General features: G+C 50.2%; 1 protein-coding gene across 1 annotated transcript; it reads left to right on the top strand.

Annotated features, from left to right (window-relative positions):
* The first annotated feature begins 8516 nt into the window (after positions 1–8516).
* RPL29 (ribosomal protein L29) lies at positions 8517–11269 on the top strand. The gene is made up of 4 exons (XM_058813100.1): positions 8517–8600; positions 8769–8813; positions 10034–10098; positions 11021–11269. Exons 2-4 carry the CDS (start codon positions 8777–8779, stop codon positions 11144–11146), a joined length of 228 nt encoding a protein of 75 aa, XP_058669083.1. The 5' UTR covers positions 8517–8600; positions 8769–8776; the 3' UTR covers positions 11147–11269.
* The last annotated feature ends 5562 nt before the right edge of the window (positions 11270–16831 follow it).

The raw sequence follows: 16831 nt of genomic DNA, 5'->3' as shown, positions 1-16831 counted from the left end.
ACTCTGCCCTCCCCATCCCCTCTGATGTATCAGATTTGCTGAGTGCCAAGGATATTTGAAGGTGTCCACCTGCCAGAGACTTCCGAAGGATTTATTTGGGTTCATGAAGTGTTTGAAAAGCTTGAGTAAAACTGCTCTGGAAGGAAATGTGTTTTAATGCAAGCCAAATCATAAATCAGGCCATCCCTAACACAAGTGAGACAAGGCTGATATGGAAGGGGACGGCTGTGCTTCTCCTTCCCTGGCAGCCCTGTGTCCCAGGGCATCTCTCCTGTGTGGACCAGCTCAGTTATTCTGGTACTCAGCTGTCAGGGGCTGGGATGGCAGCAGGGCTAATGGAAGTGTTGATATAACCCATATTATTTTCCTAATAAAGCCCATTTTGTCATAGGGATGCAGCTGGTATCAGGCTGAAATCGGTGCCCCTGAGCAGTGTTTCCAGAACAGGTTGGGCACATGCACTATTTAAAGCAGTCAGGTGTCCCAGGCACAGCCCCTGTGGTGTCCTGCACCTCACAGCTCCTTGGTGGGAACTGGGAACTCTGCACCAAACCTGTTTGCCAGCCCCAGTCCCTGCCCCTGCAGCTGCGGTGCAATTAGATTTTCATTTGAATTAGGTAAAAAGGACAGTGTCAGTCATTTCTCTGCACTGATTTTGTGGAAGGGCAGCTCAGTAATATGTGTTTAATATCCAAGGACAGCGTTTGTGGAACCTTCTATTGCTGCCACCCAGGATGAGAAGCAGACTTTCAAGAGAGACAGGGTGAACTGCAGTGGGCCCTAAAAAGGTGCAGGGGGCACCAATAGGTGTTTGCATTGTGGTTTCAGTGGGGACAGGATTTCTTAATTAGCAAGACCTTCTGAAAAGATCCTGGTACAAAACCAGGGCTAAAATCAATCAGCAGACAAAGCCAAGTGGATTTCTGCACATCTAAAGGCAGGAAAAGAAATAGCACAAGATCCTCTCAGTGCTGCAGAGAGGAGGATTTTACTGCTGCTGAGCAAAGCCTGTGTGCAGCATCTCTGCATGCCGGCAAAGGTGGGATGACCCAGTGGCTGGAGCAGGTAATGCATCCAAAAGAAAGCGGGGAGGGCTGGGAAAGGGCAGCCCTACTTTTGTGGAGGGTCATTAATTCTCTCCCACTTTGAGATGTGCTTCAAGAGTGCTGAGGATTACTGGTTTGTGTTCCTTGCCACCAGGTGCCTGGGTTAGAGAGGCAGGAACTGAAGGCAGGGCTGGGAGCCCCATGCTCTGCCTCCAGCCCTGCCTCTGCAGCATGGCAAGCCTTTCCCTAAAGGTGTGGAAAGGGATTGTGTGCAAGTTCTTTCCAAAACCCCCAAATCAGGCTGCTAGCCAGGGTTTTAACCCTGCTCAGAGGGCAGAACACACAAAACCTGGCAGGATCAGGCCCTGCTTGTCTCTTTATTCCTCCCCAGCTCTGCTTGAGCAGTAACCTACTTTTTTTTTGCTTTGCAGAAAGAATATCTTGGATTAGGTGGCTGCAAATGAGAGGTTTCAGTCATGGAATGGGATGAGCTGCAGGTAAGCAGTGGGTTTAATGTCAGCTTTTTTGGCAGCTTCTTTATTCTCTCTCCACTTTGCACAAACAAACCATCTCTGGGAGGAAGTCCATTTTCCTTTTCAGCCACAGCATTTATCACCATGGCTTCCCAATAATCCTCCCTGTGCAGATAAAGGTGAGCCGGCAGCACACCAGAGCCCTCACCTCAAGCCTACTGCCCACTCTGGTTCATTAAGGGATTTTCCCTCCTCTTGCAGGGCAGAAACTGTGCCCACATGAGGGAGCCTAAATCCCAGCGTGACACTCAGCTACCCTTAACTCCATCCTAATCAGCCCTGTGCAATTAAGGTGCCAGGGAACAAAACCCCAGGAACAAAACCCCAGGAACAAAACCAGAGGGTGTGGGATGTAGGGCCCTTCTGCCCTCATTAGGCAATCTGGGGCATCACCCACCAAAATCCAGTCCAGGGTATTGGGAGGGAAAGAGAAACTTCAAATCACTTGGGCTGCCTCTGTCCTTTCCACGTTCATTCTTTTTGGCCTTGAAAGGCTCTTGGACCAAAGTCTCACTTTATATTAAAAATAACTACCACAAAATCCTTCCGATCAAAGCCTGACACGGGCCAGGCTGCACACCCTGTGGGCTGCCAGCACAGGACCCTGCCCAGGATTCACAGTGCCCCAGTTTAACCAGTGAGGGCAGAGAAGGAGCTGACTGTGCCAGGAAAGCAGCACCTACTTTCCCAGCCTCACGCCCAACTGTTCCCCTTCAGTGCCTGCTGCTTTGGAAGACTTTAACTTGCAGCCTCCTTGACTGCTTCATTTCTGCTATTTTGCACTATCCCACTCCCAGCAACATCACCAAACTCTCCAGCAGTGTGAAGGCGGGTGAGCTGAGATGCCCCTGCTGCCAAGCTAAACAGCATCAGGGCTCATTTTACTGCTTAGAAATCTGCAAGGAATCAAGCAGGTCGATGAATAATCCAGTTTAAAAATCACAACAGAGGGCCTGGGTAACTGTATACAACACTGGCCTAAATTCATACATCAAGTGACAAACTGTAATGAAAAATTAAAGGGCCCTGCTTGGCACAAGTGGGTGCTGCATGATTTGAATCCTGGGAAGGTTCATATGGAGCAGCTCTGCCCGTGTCCCTCGTGCCTGCGCAGAAATGGTGCAGGGGTTCAGACAACCTGCACAGGCATCATTTTTTTTCCCCTCAGCTTGTGGCTGTTCAAGCTCAGCAGTGCTAAAACGTGACATGGGCTCGCAGAGGACACGTGCAGCCTGTGGGGTGAACTGCAACCTGAACAGCTCTCCCAGCAGCTGAGGCTCCGTGTCCTTCTAGTAATAAATTCCTCCTGGACAGTGTTTCAGGGGATTGCTAGGATTTGAGGAGAGAGGAGGCTGGCTGGAAGCAAGAAAGGCTCCAGGTTTATCCTTGAAAGCCCCTGTGCTGCAGAACCTGGGGCTGCCTTTGGCAGCCTGCCTGGAGGAAGATGTCAGTGGAGGCTGAAGGCTGCCTCGTGCTGTATGAGCCCACCAATCCCCTCCTCGGCCAGCTAAGTTGAGATAAATCTCCCTATTAGCAATGCGTAAAGCAGGCCAAAATTCGAACAGCTTCTTAAGCAGGAGGTGAATCAAAAGCTCAAAATAACTTTAAATAAGTCCTTTCTGTGCTCCGGGCTAGAAAGTGGTTGTTTTGGAGCTTTCCCATAGTGTGCCTGGCCTGCCTGTGGGGAGAGAGGGGTTGCTGAGCAAGGCAGCAAAATCAGGTAAAAAATAACCCCATCCCCAACGTCAGCAGCTGAGAGGAACCAGAAGTCCTGAGCTGTTTCGAAGTTGTGTTAAATAATAAAGCAGAGAAATGAATAAATTAGCTGAGCATCTATTTAGGTCAGCCCTCTCCGTTTCTCCCCGCCGCCTCCGTGTGCCTCCTCCCCGCAGCCATCAGCTGCTCGGTGCCTGCGGCTCCGCTCCCTCCCCGGGAGCCGCCGGGCTCTCGGCAAGCGCGGCTTCAGCAGGTGCCACATCGCCTGCACACGTTCCCCCAGCCTTCGGAAGCGGCAGGCCAGCTTCCCTTTCCGACACTGGGGCAAAAAGTGCTTTGGAAAATCCCGTTAAAGCAGCACCAAGCGTGGGCTGCGCGCACACGGCTGCTCCCCTGCTGGCGCTGTCCCCGCACGGAGCTGCAGGTCCTGCTCCTCCGGGTGCAGCTGCGTCTCCCTGCCCCGCCTGCTCCACTGCTGGTCATCACCCAGCTGCTTCCATTCCCAGCTTCCAACCACAGCAGCACCTCCACCTTTGCAGGCCATCGGTACCCCAGGCTCGGTTATGTGGTTGCAGTTGTCATCTTTTTATTTAGGGATGACCAGGCTGATTGACACAGATGGACAATCAGCTTTTAAACCTCTAAGCTCCCCTCAAATCATTCAAATGCTTCCAGAGAAATGGAACAACCATGCAGTCCTGTATATATGCCTTTATTTACATGTTTCCCAAGCCTGAAAAGCCAGAACATCTCGTGGGTTTCAGCTATAAGCAAGCTGGATAAACACTGACCAAGATGGAATTATCTACATCAAGGGCTGCTCCATCTCAGCCCAGCTCCTGCTGATCCTCCCAAACCCCACAGGTAGCTGGAGAAGGTGTCCAGCGATGAACCCAGTCAGAAGCAGCATCCAGGGTGTAGGCAATGGAAAATGAGATGTTTCTAAGTTTGGCCAGGCTCAGCTGGCTCCTCGCAGGTCCCAGCCTGTGAGTCACTGCTACGTGGGCCACCAGCACGGCCTCCCCTCTGGAGGAAGGAGTGGAGGTGGAAAAATAACAAGAGGAAACCAGTTGTTAGTAGTGCCAGCTCCAGGGAGAGTGGGAGGAGGTGGCAGGCCTGGAGAGAAAGATCAGGGCTGCATTGCAGGCTGCTGCCTGATTTTAAATCCTACCCTCATGCAGGAAACTGCTTACAGGAACACACTTGTGCAATATGTATGTAGGGTCTGAGCTGATCTGAGGGGAGAATGAAAGCCTCCAACAGTAGCCAGGGGTGATGAAGGATTTGTTTCTGGTCCCTGCTCACTCATCTCCTCCGATTTCTACTGAGCTGTACCTGAGTACCCTGTAAAAACCAAATTTTGGCCCCTTGAAAACATTGTAAAAGAAGATATACTTTTCAGATGTACTGGGAACAGGTACATCCAAAATTAAAATAAAAGAATGCAGGTATCCAGCCTCTTCTGGTGCCTCTCCTAACTGGTGCTAACTGGAATGCACCAGAGGGGGACACAAACCTCAGCTACTGTTCCCTTGTCCCTGCCATCAGTCCAGGAACACTTGGCAAGGCTGTGCTGTGACACCTCCCCTTCCCACAGGGATATCTGCAGCTGTGGATCAGCACTTCTGTTCTCCATTGCCTTGCAAGAATTCCTTTTCTCCTGCACCCTCCCATCTGACAATTGCCACCAGTTGCCAGTGATTTTTCTCACCTCCTATCCCAAATGCTCAGAGGCAGCTGTCTCTCTGCTGGTAGACTGGCACTTCCCATCAATGAAACCACGTCTTTATGTCTTCAAGGAAATTAGAACAGCTGTCAGGAAGGGAAAAAGGCACAGCCAGGTAGGATGCCAGGTCAAGGGGGAAACTGCTGTGCGAGACTTGCTGTTGCTGGCTGGTGATGCCCCTTCTCCCTGAGCGGGACTAATTCTCCCACTTGGAGCCGGAGCTGGATCTGTTATGCTCAGGCTCCCTCTAGTGCCTCCTTGTCCCACTATTCTGCCTTCTCTGGACGTGTATCGGCCATTTGTCTCCACGGAGAATTTCTCCCATGGCCCTCGCTGCCCTCGGGCATCGCTCGGCTCCACAGCACAGCCGAGCCCTGTTTGCTCTCAGGCTGGGAACAGCCCCAAAATCTCCCCAAAGCCACGGGCACTGCCAGGGCAGGGACTCCTGGGGAGCTGCCAGACAGCCCAGTCCTGGTCTGCTCGCTGGGGTGAAGGAGGGGGTGAAGGTGCCCATATCCCACGGGGTGCTCTCCCTGACAAGGCACAGCCCCGCACGCTGCAGCTGCACTTGGGTGGTGTCTGCAGAGTGAGTGGGGATGGGTGAAGTGCCCGAGCAGCCCAGGGTAGGAATCCTCCATGTGAACCAACAGGAATAGCCAGAAGCATCCCTGCACTCTCCCCACGGCTCAATGGCTTCCCACTGGGGAGCAGTTTGTAGGGTCTGTGCCAAGCAAAGTCAGCTGGATTCCTGATCTGCACTGGTTTTGTGTTCACTGGGGAGCTTGTGCTGTCACACTGTGCCCAGCATCCTACATGAACATGGCCCTTCCTTGTCTTCTTCCTGCGGAAATGGGGAGGAAATTTCTTCACGTTTTGGGAAATGACCAGAGCCAGCCTCTGTTCAAGCCCCTGTAAAACTCAGCCTGGCTCAGCTCTGGCACTGGCACCACGCTGGACAGTGGGCAGTCCCTGGCATTACTGAATGGGGCAGCCCCAGAAATTCCTTACCCCAGGGCAAAGTCACCTCACCGGGAGGGAGCAGGCAAGCTGAGGGAGGCTGCTGAAATGGGGTGTCAGCATGAAAACGTGACAGACCAGAGATCACACTCAGAGCATGAGTGTGCATGATGCAAGGACAGTGACCAAGATACAGCTGTCAAAGGCACTGTGGGATTTTTGTGTTATGATTTTTTCATCATTGTTTTGCAGCTGGAGTAATTACCATCCTATTCAACGAGCACAGCTCCTTTAATAGAGGACACTTGTGCTAAGGTGCACTAATTGAGTCTTTAATCACTAGAAGCATGACTAAAGGTTTTGAACTGGCCAATTGATCTCAGTAACACCCTAATTAGAGACACATCAGGGCACGGGAGAAATTCAAGGGGGTTGATCAGCCAGCAGTGTACACAGGCCCTGGTCCTGCCTTGGATCCTCCTTTTCACCTCGTACTCTGCATTGGTTTGCAGTGATTTATAAACTGCCCTGGATATGTTACACTCCGCCCCACAAATGGAATGTTCTTCCACAGTTTTATTTTATTTATTTGGCTTATGGATCTTGTCATCACCTGGGCATTAAGCACAGCTTCTCTAATCCCCACCTGGCTGACTGCTCATCTGAGTGGCCCCAGCAGCAGCTGGGAATGACTCCCAGGGAGATCCAACAGCAATAATTGCAGCAAGACCCTGAAAGAACTTGGAAAGGGTGGATAGAGCCCTAAAGTAAACCCTTCTGTTTCTTCCTATGGAGGAAGGCTCAGAAATCAGTTAAAAAGATCAAGAGCTTTCATAATCTAATGGCCAAGCTCAGGGGGCTGGTAGCCTTTCTGCCTTTTGAAATGTAGTGGAGGCAAACACGCCTCTGGGATTCAGTTCTGTCTTCCACTGAGCTTGGCTCTCTGTGTTATCAGGAGTCAGGGCTTCTCTCTACTGTTGGCTGCAATTAGCTGGCCACAGTGATGTACAAATATTTTAAGACTGGAGCTCTCTTCAGTGGAAGGAATTTAAAAATACATCAGTTTAAAAAGTCAGATGTTTGCATATCAAGGAGGATTTTGAGCAGACCTTCATATTCCAGCTGCAAAATCCCAGTAAAATAATATTGCTATTTTCTTCTATTTTTACAAAACAGCTGCCCAGAATAGGGGTGGGGCTGGGAAATTAGGCCAAATACACTTTGCATCTTAGGTCTTGCTCAAAATAAGAGAAATACTGAAATTTAATTGCATTGTCTTTCTTTTTCCTGCCTATTTTTATTTCACTCTCATCAGCATTACCAAGGACAATCTATTTCCCCCTGTTTTTACAATAGGAAGAGCTTGTTTATCTGAACTTGGGGCAGAATACCCATTGCTCTGCAAGCAATCAGCCACTGAAACAATGTCCAGTTCACTCTCTGTACTGGCCATGGGGCATTTGGTCTCTGGGCTATTTTTTCCAGTCTGGGTCACTTTAAGCAATTCACTTGTGCCTCTCACAGTAAAATAAAGGCAACGCCATCAAAAGGTGGCAGTCTGTTCCCACAGTGCAGAAGAGCCTGGGTCTTATCTGCTCATTTTTCAGAGGTTCCCATTTGAAATCACAGCAGCCTTGGCCAGAAATGCTGCAATTGGTCAAGAGATACAACCCCAGGGGCTCGGGCAAGCTTGGCCTTCCTTGTTCCCCTCATTCCTGTGCCACTTTACCACAGGAGATGCCCCAATCCATGACCACAAATCCAGTCTTTCCTTGGACACCTCCAGGGATGGCGGCTCCACCACCACACTGAGCAACCATTGCAATGTCTGCCTTTCCATGAGGAAACTTTCCCATCACAGCCATCATTTCAGTGTCTTTCACAGAGTGAAATACCAAACTTCAGTCCTTGTCTTTTGCAGGAGTGACACTTTAACCTGGCTGCATGGTCAGAACACAAACCCCTGCACTCTGCCAGGTCTTTGCTGGGCATGGGGGGTTGTGGGGGTCACCAAGGTACCACAGCTTTCTGTCTGAAAGCAACAGAGCTGTTCGAGCCCCTGGTGCTTCACACAAATAAAAGATGAACGGCACTGAGTGAACCCGCCCTGAGGAGCATTGCCTGTGCTTGGCTACATTGCCCCAGCGCAGATGAACCGAGCCCGGACTCTGACGGGGCCGAGGGCCTCAGGCTCCCGCGGGGGTCGTGCAGGGCCAAGCGGGGCGGCCTCGGCTCCCTCAGCCCCCGGCTCCCTCGGCTCCCGGCCGGCAGAGGCCATGGTCAGGGGACATGTTAGTGGCGGGACCGTGTTGCTGGGACCCGTGTTGCTGGGGGAACCGCGTCGCTACAGGACCGGGTCCGCCACGTCGCTGGGTGTTGCGGCCCCGCCACGGCGGAGCCCTCCCGGGGCGGGAGCGGCCTCAGGCCCCTCACGGAGCCGGAGCGGGAGCGGCGGCCGCGGGAGTCGGGGCGGTGCGGGCACAGAGCAGCAGCTCGGGAAGACAACGGGGAAAGTGCCGGGCGGAACTGCAGGACACGGGGTTCCGGCCCGGCCCTGATTCCCGGCAGCCCCCGCGGTGCTCTCTCTCTTCCGGTCCGGCGGCGGCGGCGAGCGCGGCTCCGGTGAGGGCGGTCCCGGCACCATCCGCGCCCATCCGGCACCATCCGCGGGCCAGGCCGGGCGGAGGGGCCGGGTCGGGGCTGTCGGAGCGGGGCGGTAACCGGGGCTCGGGGCCGGGCGGGCTCTGTCCGGGAGCCGGCCCGGCTGAGCCGTGTGTGTTTCTCCCGCAGGTGCGACCATGGCCAAGTCCAAGAACCACACCACGCACAACCAGTGTGAGCGGGGCGGGGATCCCGGCGGGGTAACCGGGCTGGGACCGGCGCGGTGAGGGCAGCACGGCCTGCCCGGGGGTTTGTGGCAGATAAGGCGGTGCTGCATAGGGATCGAATGGGGGGGTTTGAAGGAGTGTGATAAGAGTCGGGACCTGTTTGGGCTCAATGTAGAATTAATATGTAGGTAGAAAAATAGGAGCTTTTATATTGGAAAACTGGTGGTCGGCCTCTTATCCCAGCTAACCAGCAATAGGATGACAGGATGCAGATTTAAGCTGTGCCAGGGGAGGTTTGGTTTGGACATTAGGAAGAATTTCTTCATAGTAAGGGTGCCTGGACATTGGAGTGGGCTGCCTGGAGAGGTAGTGGTGGTGTCACCGTACCTGGAGGTGTTCAGGGAAAGGTTGAACGTGCCTTAGTTGAGTTGGCTGGGTAGTGGTGGTGGACTCAGATCTGAGGCCCTTTCCAACCTGAGTCATGCCATGGTGGTCACCACCAGCTAAACAGGCAGAGGGACCTTTCACAAGAGCAGGCAGTGGCAGGACACAGGGAAATGGCTTCACAATGACAGAGTAGGCTTAGGTTGGATATTAGGAAGAAATGCTTCCCTGTGAGGATGATGACACAGGTTGTCCAAACAAGCTGTGGCTGCTCCGTCCCTGGAAGTGTCCAAGGAGAGGGCTTTGGAGCATCTTGGTCTGGTGAGAGATGTCCTTGCCTTTGGCAGCGGGTGGAACAGAATGGTCCTTAAAGTTATGTCCAACCCAGGCCATCCTATCATTGCGTGATGTTCGTGAAAAGCTTCATCCCTGGGATCCTGTGCAATCCAGAGATGGCCACAGTGATGAAATAGTTAATGTTTGGGGTCTTTCATCAGTGCTGTGATTAGCAGAGGTCGCAGATGGGTTCTGCTTGGTCCTGCACAGTGAGTGACAGTGCCCTGTGACACTGACCACAAGGGCTTCAGTTTATTAATGAGTGAGGTGGTGCTGTCAAGGTGTCATTAGTTAATGAGCTGCCTGAAATCTTTGGATTGGAAGCCCATGCAAAGGGATGAGCATAGAGATGTGCTTTTAATTGAAATTTAGTTTAGATTGGAAGGGTCTGGAGACTGTCTATTCCACATCATTTTGATAGTCAGGTACACTTAAAAAGGAAACTAATGCAGCTGCTAAATAGTAGCAGGAACTGGAATTTAATTAATTGTCTCGTTTTCCACACAGCCCGTAAGTGGCACAGAAATGGCATCAAGAAGCCCAAAACCCATAGATATGAATCTCTCAAAGGGGTGAGTATTTCTGATGATATTCCCAGGCTGTTGAGTCACTGAGGCTTAACTGTGAAAAAACCCCAGAATTTGTATTTTTTGACTGACACTTTTTTTCGAGACATGCCTGTGTTGCAGGGGGTCAGAACCACTGTGGGGTTCAGTTCTTTCACTTGCCTGACATGCAGCTGGGATATTTCTGACCCACATGAAATCTGCCCCTGTATGTCTATAAAACTGCATTTTAGTCAGTGGCCACTTTTGTCCCTGTCCTGTTCTGGTGGCTGTCACTGAGTGCTGTGCTGTTTCCAGTAAAACAAACACTTTCCAGTTAAATGGTTCCTTTACCTTTTGAGTCCTGCTGGGTTTCCTCCTCCTCTCCTCCTCTCTCCTTCAATATTGTTTTACTGTCCATACTAATCCAGATAATTTTATTTACAAAATAAGAGGGATTGGCATTTCTGGGCAAAACACATAAAAGTGACAGTATATTGGTTTTTCTGAGATAATCCAAATGGTACAACAGGGTCTGTTTCTATTTCATTATGAAATGAAAACAGTAAATTTTTTGTTATGGAGGGTTGTGATTTTATTTGTTTTGTAGATGTCACTGTCTACAAAGCTTTTTGGAGGTGATGTAAAAGTTTGTCTTCTGCAAAGCTCAGTGAGGGTTCAGTCCTGCCTCTCCTGCAGCTTTGCCCATCCTGTTCTTTCTTTATGTTTATTGATGGGGTTTGGGATTCTTTGTTTGTTTATGGTGATTAAGGAAAATGGATATTAAAGCCTGTTTGCAGATGACTAAAATAATCTTGTTGAAAAATCAGAAAAGAAGTGTGAACTAGTCACAGCCTGCATTTGAGAATAATTGGAACAATATGGAGCTATAATTGTTTTTGTAGATGTCTCTTCTGCAACATGGCTTATTTTTCCTTTATTTTTATAGGTTGATCCCAAGTTTCTGAGGAACATGAGATTTGCAAAGAAACACAACAAGAAGGGGCTGAAGAAGATGCAGGCCAACAATGCCAAGCAGGCAGCTCAGCAGGCTGCTCAGCAGAAAAAGGACTGATGTGCTTTAACCAGAAGACCCAGTTTTCTTACTGGCGTGTGTGTTACAGCATTTTTTAAAATAAAATTGTATGTAACAAAGCCTTCACCTCCTAATTTGAGGAGAGGCCTTGTTTGAGTTGTATGTTAGCTGCCAGCTGTGCATCAAGCCTGTGAGTAGTGATCCAGGGCAGCCTGACTTGCTTGCAGGTCCCTGGATCCTCCTTGTGCTTTTGAAAACTGGGCTGACATTTTCTTTCTCAGGTACCATGAGTTCAGTGATAATTCCTGGTGCTGTTACAGCAAGGTGAAATTTCCAAGGGCTGTTACATGTCTGCTGCTTTGATGTGTGGTTCCCTGCAGCTGTGGGAATCCAGGGAAATAGGAGGGGGAGTGCTGGCTGTGGTGCTGGAGACCACAGCAGTTTGTGCTGGAGTTGGTGTGTGTTGTATCCTGAAATATTTGTAGATATTGAAGCATTAATAGAGCTACCCATGGGAACGTGTAAGGGTTTGGGAATATACAAAATGCACATTTTTTAATAGTGACTGATTTTAGGGAATCACTCCAGTAACAAAAGTACTGTGATGAAATGTGCTGGCTTGGGGAGATGAGGGGGATAACGTGCGAAATCCCGGGAGGAGCTGAGCCCGGGTTTTGGTCCTACTGTTTTGTCCATCAGGAAAGGACTTCACTCTCCAGGGCTCCCCCAAAGCTGGCTCAGGCCGTGCTTTGCACTTCTGGCATGAGGCACCTGTTGGAATGCAGCCGGCTGCTCTGAGATTGCAGTTCCTGTGCGTGTCCACCCGGTGGGGTAAATCAGCAGAGCACACCGGGGCTGGATGTTCACACAGACCTGACAGCAGTAGAGCAGCTAAACACTTGCAGGATAAAAAACAATTTTAACTAGAATATCCAATCCATGTAATTTATTTTTTAATAGTTTAGCCAGTTACCAAAATTATGTGTGTTAATTTGAATTCTTTCTGGCTTTAATTCACAAATTTTCTCCTAGTTCCCACTTTTTAATTGTTTTTGACTGATACAGAAAACCCACCCACCCCTAAACAAAGCAATATAAAGAGATTTACTAATTTGAAACAAGTCGAGAGGGTTCTAAAGTCAGGGATGTCTAGCCCTTAGTTATCTGATTCCTGCTCTGTGCATGTCTTGGGCTTTTGTGGAGATTGGTGTTTGTCAGCCTGTTACAAACAAGTGTTTGAGGAGCTTAAAGGATCGCCAGCAAAGGTATCAGTAAAAAACAAGATTTAATATTGAGCAACAGCATGATAGAGTTCATTGCAAGGTTCACTCCACTGCTTGCTAGATGATTAGGGCACACAGAGTGGAGTTGTTGCTGGTACTGAAGGAGATGGGAGTGGCTGGTCCAGCGAGGGTCAGTGTGGTCAGTCTGGTGTAGATGTGTGTTAAAAGAGTGAAAGGAAAAAAACCTCTGAACAGAGCACTTGGTGTTTGTCAGTCTACAGCTTTACCTGTGTGTCTGCAGATCTTCTACCCAGTGTAAGTTGTGCATTTTAAATCTCTAGCACTAAAACTTTTCTGTAAGAAAAAGGAAAGAAGGGAGATTTCATCTCAACCCCCATGATGTCTTCCCCAGACTGCTTGTGTTGTGAGTAGCTCACCCACAAGATGCAGTCTGAGGGAAGACAGAGGCAAGGGTCAGGCTGAGAAGAGGATGTTGGAATGTTAAGAAGCAGAGGGCAAGATTTGGATTTCCTGTGGCTCCAGGCAGCTCCCCCAGGCTTGCCTTCAGAAGGAGCCTTTTCATCTCACTGCCCTTCATGCTGCCCTTCAGTGGGACAGCTTCCCAAATAAGGCCTTGCTGACTTTCTGACCAAAATAGCGGCTGCGTGACAAAATGCAGCCCAGAGGAACGTAACCTTAATCCAGGCATCATTGTGTAGCAAGAGACAGGAATTCTGTGAGCTTCCACAGGTGTCAGGTTTGTTGTTGTGTGCTCCCTGCTCATGTGGTGGCTCTGCAGGACGCTGCCTGGACGTCGGTGACCACCTGCTGCATGTGCTAACCCTGTGACACCTGTGTTCACAGCTCCTCTTTGTACACTCGCCCCAGCCCCGAAGGGGAAGCTGTGGAGGGGAGTTTGTGCTGAGTCTGCCTCTGGGTGGGTCTCCAACCTCTTTCTCTGGCCTTGTGAAATCGTGTGAGTTCTGTTGGTGAAGTGGGGTTGGAGATCCTTTTTGGGGGCATTACGTATACAGAGCCCAGAAGGGGGGACCAGCAGCTGTGGCCCACTTGAAACTATTACACAGAGCTCTCTCATCTTTGACATTTGAAAACTGCAAAACTCTCGTGATGAAGTGTTTGGTATCCTGCAAAGAGCTCAAAACCATCTCAATGCTTAACAACTGCTGTACATCAGCTTATACATCTCATGCTTGCTGCTGCTGTATGTCATACTTGCTGCAGGTTATTTCTCCCTTTTGCAATTAAGAGGACTCAGTATCAAGTTCCAGTTTGGCTCCTTTCTCTGCTTTGACTTAAAAAAGAAAAAAGGCAAAGGGCGTGTAACCAAATCCCAAATCATCTCGTTTGGCAAAGGTGAGCCATTGCTGTGAAAGCCAAGAGCACGGAACTGGGATGGGGGGGAATCAAAGCCCTGCAAAATGCTCTGATGGAGCAAGGTGTTCACTGGGGACATTGATGTTCACAGTGATGATAAAAAGTAGGGCTGGACATGTGTTGCTGTGTCCCCCTTTACTGCCTTTGAATAATGTGGTCAAAAAGAAGCAGCAACAGAACATGAGTTCTGCTTTGCCCAGGTTTCAAGGCTGTTGCAGGTGTTTCTACACCACAGGGGCTTTGGCTTGGTGAAGTGTTTATCTGACATACCTTAGCTTATGTTACATTGCCACTGCCCTGCTGGCAGATTTAGGCAGAGGTTTTATTAGGGCAGTGAGTACAAAATTTCATCTGAGCTTCCTGCAGTCTCTTGGTTCACACAGCAAAGTTTTATTGAGGGCTGAGGAGGGGCCCCAAATATGCTGATAAAGCTGCAAACTAGGGCAGGAGTTTAAATCTACAGCAAAGGCAAGCAGAGAAATGGCCTGAGAGCTGTGGCAGTGTCCAGTGGCATGGGCTGCTGTCACCTGCCTGCACAGCTCCCATCTCTGCTGGGGAGGTAAGAGCACACAGATCTAGGGACTATTTTAGACACTCATAAATTACTTTTTGCCTGATTAAAAAAAAAAAAAAAAAAAAAAGTTAATTGCTTTTTCTTCCCCAGACAATGTGGACTTGTGTCACATTTCTCAAATGTTTTTGTGCACCAGAGGTTCACTACACGTGCACTGAAAACTGTGAACTGGTTTGGAGTTGCACAGATCCATGGATTCCTCAGGGTGGTTTTCATTCACTGTTAGCACATCCCTGTGTGGGGGCTCAGCCAGGCTGATCCTCCAGGGGCACTGTTTTTTCATCCTGCTCACCCACTCTCTGGCCTGTCATGTCGTGTTACATTCCTTGTGCAGTTGTTCCCGTGTTTTAGCCAGCAGTGAATCCACCCACAGCTCCTCACCCTGCAGCATTTGCTGTCTGACTGGGAGAACAGGCAGTGTGTTAAGGCAGGCCAGCCTGGCAGCAGTTTTCCTGGCTTCCCAACCTCCTGTTCTAAGGATGGGAAAAGCCTAAATAGTCTCAGTATATCTGCTTTTCTAGTGACAAATTTTGGCTGCTATAAAACCTTTGTCTTCTCTCTCCAGCCACCACTTTCCCTGCTTTACTCTTGGAAAAGGGTGGGCAGCAGGTGAGGCTGTGGCTTTCTGCTGCCAGTGCCATTGAGGCAAGGGGGAAGAGCCCAGACACAGGGCCAGGTGGCTCTTCCCAGCCATCCTTTTCCCTGGGTCGCAGCACGGTCCAAGCCACCAAGCTGACTGAAGGAAAGGGGTTAACCTTATTTTCTCTCTTGTTCACCCTCCAGGGAGCCAAAGCCTATCAGTAAGCAGTGAGGAATATTTTGAAGAAGTCGTTTTCGGATGCTGGGATTTGGCCAGGACAGAGGAAGATAAAGGGGCTGTCAGTGGTGCCTGATGTGATGTGAGTGCAGATGTGGGTTACCCATGGGCTGGGTGGCCATAGGTGTGGGGACAGCTGGCATCACCTCAGCTCCTGGCTGAACCCCAGCTCTTGGCAACTCTGGAGGTTCCCTGGCCTGAGGTAAAACATGAGGACATGCTGTGTCCTCACAGGTGGGAAACAACTGCTGCTGCTACACTGCAGAGGTGGAAAATGTTTCTTTTTCATCTCTAGGCTACAGATTAGTTGGAAACAGAATCTGTTAACACCTGGGAGCATTTCCTGTCACAGGGTTCTCAGACCCATATTTCCATTGCCTTCTGGTGCACCTGTAGTCCTGCTGAACCTGCAGTATCTATGGCATCAAGGGCTTGGATCCCTTGGGGAGACCCCTTTGAGTGGGTCAAAGAGATGTTTGCATTAGAGCTGTTTCCAAAATACCCTAGGTTTCTAGCTGACAGGTTCATTTTCTTAGTTTTTCTGTTGTTATAAGCCTTGGTTTAGCAAAATATTTAGTGCTGCTTGTCCAGAGGAAAGACACAGCCATGTCCTTGCAAGCAATCAACCACCTCTCTCATCCCTGTTTTCCCTGAACTGCAATATTTCACCATTGCTATAAATGAGATTGTGTCACAGCTCCTTTAGGGTGTTATTTCCACAGGAGTGGGGAAAAAATAAATCTGGTTTGGGGAGGAAAGGCAGAAGGAAAGGAGCAGAGCTGGAGCACTGGCCCAGCCCAGGGCTGAGGACAGCACTGCCTGGGCTTGCACCTGCACTGTCCCGTGCCTGCCCTGCCAATGTTTGTTTTGCTTGGGTAAACGATTGACTTTAGCAACACGACTGCAATGTGGGAGTTGTGCTGGGGCTGTAATTCGATGGGAGGAGGCAGCTATGTGCAGGGAGAGCTGCTAATGCCACAGGAATGCTGCACTTCCTTGGGGTGAGAGGAGACGCTGCTGTGGCTCCTTGGCCCTGCTGTCACCCTGTGCCTGGGAGCTGAGACCCAGAGTGGGCTTGTGCATTTCTCAGTGGCCCAGATGGATGTGATTTGACAGGGAAAATTGGGGGTCTCAATTTTTTGTAGTGAGGCTCCCACCCAGGGCTGCAGGAGGGCTATAAGGGGCCAGTACCTGCCTCCCACCAGGCTGGGAGAGACAGGAAGGAGCATCCAGTCCAGCTCAGTAATGGCTTTTGTGTTTCCAAAGCAAACTGAGGTCTTCTTTGGACATTACAGAGTACCAGTCAGGCTGGCAGGGAGAAGGAGGGTGTGTACCCTTGGCATAGCCAGGGTGAGAGTAGGGAGGAGAGGGACTGTCTCTGGCACATGGATCTCAGTGATTGCTGAAGGGGGTTTTAATTCATTGCTAAAATGCTGCCAATGCTGCAGTTAAACCAGCAGGCACCAGTGCCAGCTCCCAAGCCTGCTCACCATGGGAAGGTTAGGAGATGGAACATGGCAGCTCCCCACGAGCACCCATGGCTCTGTTGGATGGACTTTGCTGTTGGGCTGGCAGCACAATACCTCCTTGGAGGCTTGAAGCTCCATCTGTGATGTCACCTTGCCAGAAGTAGTCCCTAGCAGTGGTTTCATTAATCATGAGCACACAACAGGGGTGAAGCTGTCACTGAACCTCCAAGGAATGAGCAGCTGAGG

Source organism: Ammospiza caudacuta, chromosome 12, assembly GCF_027887145.1.
Source record: "Ammospiza caudacuta isolate bAmmCau1 chromosome 12, bAmmCau1.pri, whole genome shotgun sequence".
NCBI classification, from domain to species: domain Eukaryota; kingdom Metazoa; phylum Chordata; class Aves; order Passeriformes; family Passerellidae; genus Ammospiza; species Ammospiza caudacuta.
The sequence above is the reverse complement of the archived record's forward strand: the minus strand, read 5'-3'. Positions and strand labels throughout refer to the sequence as shown.